The sequence below is a fragment of the Anas acuta genome, chromosome 2 (assembly GCF_963932015.1).
Source record: "Anas acuta chromosome 2, bAnaAcu1.1, whole genome shotgun sequence".
In the NCBI taxonomy this organism is placed as follows: domain Eukaryota; kingdom Metazoa; phylum Chordata; class Aves; order Anseriformes; family Anatidae; genus Anas; species Anas acuta.
In genome coordinates, this window is record NC_088980.1 from 136,903,387 (window position 1) to 136,909,774 (window position 6,388).

General features: G+C 48.3%; 1 protein-coding gene across 1 annotated transcript; it reads right to left on the minus strand.

Annotated features, from left to right (window-relative positions):
* Positions 1-1,398: 1,398 nt before the first annotated feature.
* ZNF706 (zinc finger protein 706) lies at positions 1,399-5,892 on the minus strand. Its single transcript, XM_068672379.1, has 4 exons — positions 5,728-5,892; positions 3,546-3,682; positions 2,385-2,492; positions 1,399-1,714 (listed from the first exon to the last, which is right to left on the minus strand). The coding sequence occupies exons 2-3, from the start codon at positions 3,678-3,680 to the stop codon at positions 2,397-2,399; spliced, it is 231 nt and encodes a 76-aa protein (XP_068528480.1). The 5' UTR covers positions 3,681-3,682; positions 5,728-5,892; the 3' UTR covers positions 1,399-1,714; positions 2,385-2,396.
* Between the last annotated feature and the right edge of the window lie 496 nt (positions 5,893-6,388).

Here is a 6,388-nt window from a genome sequence, read left to right on the forward strand (position 1 = left end):
AGCCAGTTGGTCAGGATGTAGTCACTGGTAACATCAAAGAAAAAAAATAAATGAAGGGTTACATTCTGATGTCAGGTGTACAAGTGCAGTCGTGGGTTACTCGCGGAGGAGAACAACATCACCTATAAAAGTTAAGTGGCACACAGGTTACCCCGGAGTGACTCCAGTACAGAGAAACTTCATGTCAAAGGAGGTATTTACACAGGTACTGTCACAGCAGAGGGGACGGGCAGCTAGTCTCACAGAAGTAGTTCATTAAAGAGCAAATGAGGGGACGAGGACAAAGGCTTCGACTTTATATAATAAAATACCAAGTGCATTCTTTGAAGTGAATGAGTCTTTGAGGCTACGGTCCTAGACTTCAGGAAGCCATCTGAGGGTCACAGGTACAGTCCTGCTGCGCAGCAACGTCACCTGGACCACCACAATTTGTATTTTCACACCCCTTTTTAACTACAGTAAGCCACAGCAGTTGTAGCGTTGCTTCTTACTGGGAGCTCCCAAGGAAAGCTCTGAGTAAGCCCCCTCCACGTCCCAAAGACAGGGTTTTTGTACAGCAGACCCTGTTTTTTCACTACTTCTGCACCGTGCATTTGGGATTAGAGCTGAGCCCAGAACGTTTAAAGGCTAATCACGGTTAGCTTCTCAAATGTTTTTGGCCAGAATTGTTATCCAGCTTTTTCTTGTCACTGCAACTTTTAATCGCATGCAATTTCTTAAGCTAGCCATAGCTTCAGTTGCTTTGGCTCCCTTCCAACAGGCTTATTTTAAGCTGGTCGTGAAGAGGGGTTATTAGTGGCTGGCTATTTTATGTATTTCCTGAAGAGCTGCTACTGCCATAACCAGATGCATTTAGAGGGGGAAACACACGCTCGAGTATCTTCAAAACTCCTTCTCAAATCAAATTTTCAACTCAGAGCTGCTTCTAACTACTATCTGCGAGCACTTTTCAAGCCAGCATCCCCAGAAGCACTAAACCCTATCATCTCCCAGCTTCCTCGGGCACCTACCAAGGATCACAAGCCTACCCAGTCTCTCCAGTGGAGGACAAGAACCCCCTATCAAATGGCTCGTGGTACAGACTCCAACACACAGGGCAGAAGCATAGAAAGAAGTCTCCTGATTCTCATGCAGCTTCTAGGGAGCTGGCCGTGCCTCTCGAGCCTGTAACTTGAATGCTAGCGACCGAGCTCAAGCAGGCAGCACATCGAGCAGGGAATCCGAGCAGCTTCCCTCTTCACTTCGGATTAATCTACTGTAATGTACATTACTGTCAGTGGAACGATACTGCTCGTGTTTTGGCAGGATGGGGAAAATTCCACTCTGTCTTTTATTATTTTTATAAGGCAGACAATGCAGGAAGTTGAAACAGAACTTCTACAGGCGTTTAATCTGTGATATTGTAAAATCAAAGTACTACTTTATTAAATGAGTTATTTTACACAATATGAACATCAATATAATTACAATTGTAAAAAATTCTTTTTTTTTTTTTTATAACAAGTATGGACTGATTTTTCAGGATTTCCAAAGAGGGCACAACTGTACATTTACACAGAATTGTCTTTGCATGAAGCCCGAGAGGGAACAGCATAAAAATATGAACGTTTCTGTAGCCCCTTCATTTTTGCTGATCAACAGTTTTAGAAAAGCAGCTGCAGGTTTGTTATGTAAGGTCTGACAGTAGAAGAGTCAATAGGTGCCATGACTTCACCTACAAAAAACAAGAACAACTCCGTTAAGCTGAACTATTGCATGACGCTGTTTACCTTTGAGTGAACAAAATGCCATAATACTGTTTTTTGCCTCATTTCAGCCTTTAATTATAACCACTTTTAGTTACAGCCTCACAACTGGCCGTCGGGGAATCTCTTCTAGAGTTAACGCAGAGGTTACATTTTGTATTTGAATGCAGAAAAATCTGCATTCACTTGCATAGCTTCAGGAACAAAGAAGGCTGAATTGTTGGAAATATTCTAAACAATTCTGCTTTCATGACATGTTTTGTAGCCCACAGATCCCATTTATTATAAATACTTTGTTCAAAGTGAAAAGTGCAAGAGCTAATGTTTCAAAGCAGTAAGTATGGAACAAAGTATTCCTACAACTCTAAGGATGACCATTTCAAATGATGTTAATACCCTTCAAAACATCCTCTGGAGACAGCAAAATGCCACCACCACATCAGCTGTGTAAGTATTAGCTTTCTTCTTGATATAACAATTCATAATTTAAAATTTAATTTACAGTTATATATTTTTTTATATTAAAGAAAATGAAGCAACTTGTAAGCCCCAGTTGGTGGGGGGTAAAAAGCCCAACAAACAAAAAACTGGTTCATAATATACCTTCTCAAATAATGATTTAAAAATTAAGGTAATGACCTGTAGACAACTTTATGCCTGAACATCAGCCAGCTCTGGAGGAAGTGGAGTCTTAGGATGCTTGCTTTCAAAGTGCTGTTTGAAGGTCTTGGGATCCGGCATTTGTGTCTGATTGAAGAGAGACATTTAACTTTACGCACAGTACAAGAGGTAGATGATACTACAAAACCTGTTCGCCCCCTGGTTTATTTATTTATTTATTTTAAATCTCAGGTTTTCTGAGAGGTACTTAAGTACTGGTATCATATTGCCCTGGCATCTTCACCAGCAGTTATTATTCTTACTAGCAATCTGCCTGCAAATCTTGTGTTTCATACGCTAGTTTGGTGAAAAACCCACCTCCTCATTTCCAACACCTAAGAGGCGAGCATTCATCTTTTTCCAAATCAGATCTTAATGAAAGCTATTCACGGTTTATCAAGAGGCCAGAGAGTTGTGTTGCACAGTCTGACCCTCTATGTGGCACAAACAATCTCAGACTATTGCCACAACGTATCTGGGCAGTTGTTGCTTGGAAAGTAATGGCTGCTACAGTCCCATTCACAAAAAGAGAAGCTAGCTATAAGTATTTAAGTGAGCAGCCCTTAGTTTGGAACCTTGATTAAAGCATTCAAAAGTGACGAATCTATTCTAAAATTGACCATTTAAGTGAAAATGGCAAGTTTATACTTCAGCTCCAGCACTGGAACACTCCAGAACACCCAGAAGGAAAGTCCAATCTGAAGAGCGCTCAGATTTCTGTTCTCTCATCAAGCCTTCTACCCTAACAGCAGTTCCTGTATATTGAACTTGCACTAAAGCTTTTGGCAGCACCCAATACCACCTTTCCCTCTGCACATTGTCATCAATGACCAGGGATGTTAGGGCAGGCCAATTCCATCACAAAGGAATGATCTTTCTACCCGGAGGTTAATCAGGAAGTATTTACAGCGCACTGGAAGCGCATGCAGACCCTTACAATTTAGCAAGGGAACTACCTGAAACCACTACGTGACCTCTTAATTCCTCCTATCTCAGTTATCAATACAGCTGAGTGATCTGTAAGCAAGTAACAGAACAGATACAAATGCTCACAGTAACAAACTAGACAGCCACTTAAAAGTACTTTAGTTTATGCTATATAATCTAAAAGTTCTGCTCTCGGCCTTCAGTATCTCTTACCCTACAGACAGTGCAGGTATATATCAAGGCAGCCTTGGCTGCAGCCTTCTGATCATGTCCTTGTTTCTTTTTTTGCTCAGCTTGCTTTTTGGCATTTTTCTGCTGCGACTGAATCTTCTGCTGTCCACGAGCCATATCTACAAACAAAAAGAAGACATTTAGTCTACAAGTGTGAGAAACTACCGCTGCTAGCCGACCCAGAAGCTCTAACTACAAACGTGAGCAGCCATGGGCTGTCCATGCACTCTGGCCTACAACTCCCGTCATTCATACACAACAAACATCTGTTCAGGCTCTTTACTTTGTGAAGATCCTCTGGTCTCGCTATCTAAGAAGATGCAACAGTTTTTTAGTCCATACTGAAGTTTCTGCCTCTGAAAAGCTTCCAGGTTTCATTTTGACAAATGTCTTCAATACATGGAGACTCAGCCTTTATTTCAGGAGCTTGGAACAGGTTTCAAGAAGGGGAACTCAGAAACATTCCCCAAGCTGCATCACGGTCTTCTGGAGTACCTGCTGTGATCTGCTTTGGAATCAGGAATGGTAAGAATGATGTGTCATCCCTCTTTATCCAAGGCTGTTTTTAGAGGTGGCCACCCTTCTCGATCTCCAGCTGATTTTACATGCATGCATACACATTTCTTGGAAAGACAGACACAAAGCTGTGTCCGTCAGAAGCCACTATTCGACAGAGCCCAGGAGCACGAAGGAAGCAAACGCTACAGCCACCTGCCATCAGGAGGTCCACCACAAACAGAAACGAGCTACGAAAGCCACATTTGATGGAGTAGCAAAGCAGCATGTTTCACACCAAGAAGGCTCCACCTGCGTGCAGCCCACCAGGACACCCAGCTCGGCCTGTACCCAAGCAGGACTGGGACGCACGGCCACGGCAGGGATCAGACCGCGGTTATACAAGCCAGCAGCCCACTTCCAGTTATTATCTTCCTCACAGTCCTTTGCGTCCCACGCATAATCCAGTTGCGTGGCTCTCACAGCGACGCGAGGCTTACTGCACAAGCACAGGAGAGCTCCTGGAGTCCTCTGTTTTGAGGACAGCCTGTCCAAACACAGGCCGAGCTCCATCAACACACAAAAAGCCCTCGCTGTCCTTAGAGAAGCAAAGCTTCCCTGAAACACCCCTACATGTGGGCATCCACCAGAACCACAGGGATTCCCAGACGCGGAGCATCACAGCGCCCAGCACCATGCAGGAGGCCAGCCCTGACCCGAAGCAGCTGGCAGGCAGCTCTCCGGCCACGCTCCCATTTTTTCAGGGTGGATCACGCCACCACACAGCCCCGGGCAGCGGCACCAGGCTACATTTTCAGCGTGCCCTCCTCCTTCATCATCTGCTTCTGTAAGAGTCCAAGCACTTCCAGAGAGATTATTTGTACGGCTAACAAATTGTCTGAAGGCAAGAAAACACCAACTGTACCACCACCAATGCAGAGATGTGACATTCAACAGGGCGTTAAACTGAGCCCAGCAGCCTGTGTCACTGCCAGCAGCTCCTAGACACCCCGAAACACCCCAGCCAGGGCCTCTCGCTGTTGGTGGGCATCACGGCTCGGCACGAACCCCCTTAAAACACGACACGAGGTACTGCCAGCTGCTTTGCGCACGCTATAAAGAGCCACGGGGTGTATTTCAGTTCCATTTTCTTGCGATCGGAGCGATCTTTGCAGAGCCAGGGGCTGCTGACGGGCATTTTCGTGCAGGATTTTGGGCGTTTTTGTGTTTCAGCCCCCGGCAGGGAGCTGCTGAGGGCCACGCCGCCCAGCCCAGTCACGCTGACCTTGGGTGCAGCGGGCGGGCGGTGCTGCCGGGCAGGCCCCGCAGCAGCACACACAGCCGGGAACATCTGCTGGGGAGCCATCGGCCTCCGCACCACGCCTGCGAGCCGAAAACCCAGCGTTTAAACGCCACAAATCGCACCGATAGGGCTGAAAATACAGAGAACGGGGCCTCGAGGAGGGGATAATTAAGACGAGTGGGGTTCATAGGACACGAGGAGAGGAATAACGCGACCCCAAAGTTTGTTTATGGGAAGAAAAGGAGGCACAGCGCCCACACCGCCCCGCACCCGCAGCCCGGGGAGGCCGCGGAGCCCGGGCACGGCCCGCCCCGAGCCCCCGCTGCCCGCCCGGCCCCGGCCCCGGCCCCGGCCCCTGCCCCTCACCCGGCCTGGGAGCTGCGGCCTCAGGGCGGCCCCGGCGAGCGGCAGGAGAAGGCTCCGCGCGGCCCCGCTGCAGCCGCCGCCGCCTGCCCGCGAGGAGGAGGAGGAGGAGGAGGAAGGAGGAGGAAGAGGAAGGTGGAGGAAGGAGGAGGAGGAGGCCGAGCACGGCGCATGCACGGCTCCGCCCCGCCCCGCCGGCAAATGGCGGCGCCACCGCCGTTACATAACGAGGGGGGGCCGCGGGGGAGATGGCTGCTGCGGGTTATGGCATCCTTAGGGTGGAAAAGCCCTCAGAGACCAACAGTCCCAAACATCCCCCCACCACCAGTGTCACCCACTGAACCGTGTCCCCAAGCACCACGTCCAACCTCTCCTTCAACACCCCCAGGGTTTCCACCACCTCCCTGGGCAACCCGTCCCAACACCTCACTGCTCCTTCTGACAGAAATGTCTCCTCATTTCCACCCTGAACCTCCCCTGCCACAACTTGAGGTCATTCCCTCTGGTCCCATCACCTGTGAGAGGAGTTCAACCCCCAGTGAGGGGAGCAGGCCTGGTAAAGGATCAGTTTTGGGACAGATCCTCACGTATCCCAGAGGAATATGAGCACCCCCCGAGCTCGCACACCCACACAGAAAAGGGGAAAGGGAGCAGGCTGACATCC

Excerpts from the sequence above, each read along its gene's own strand:
- ZNF706 (XM_068672379.1), bottom strand. The coding sequence starts at position 3,680 with ATGGCTCGTGGACAGCAGAAGATTCAGTCGCAGCAGAAAAATGCCAAA. Across the intron at positions 2,493-3,545 it reads ATACCTGCACTGTCTGTAGG|ACACAAATGCCGGATCCCAA; the intron begins GTAAGAGATACT and ends CTCTTCAATCAG.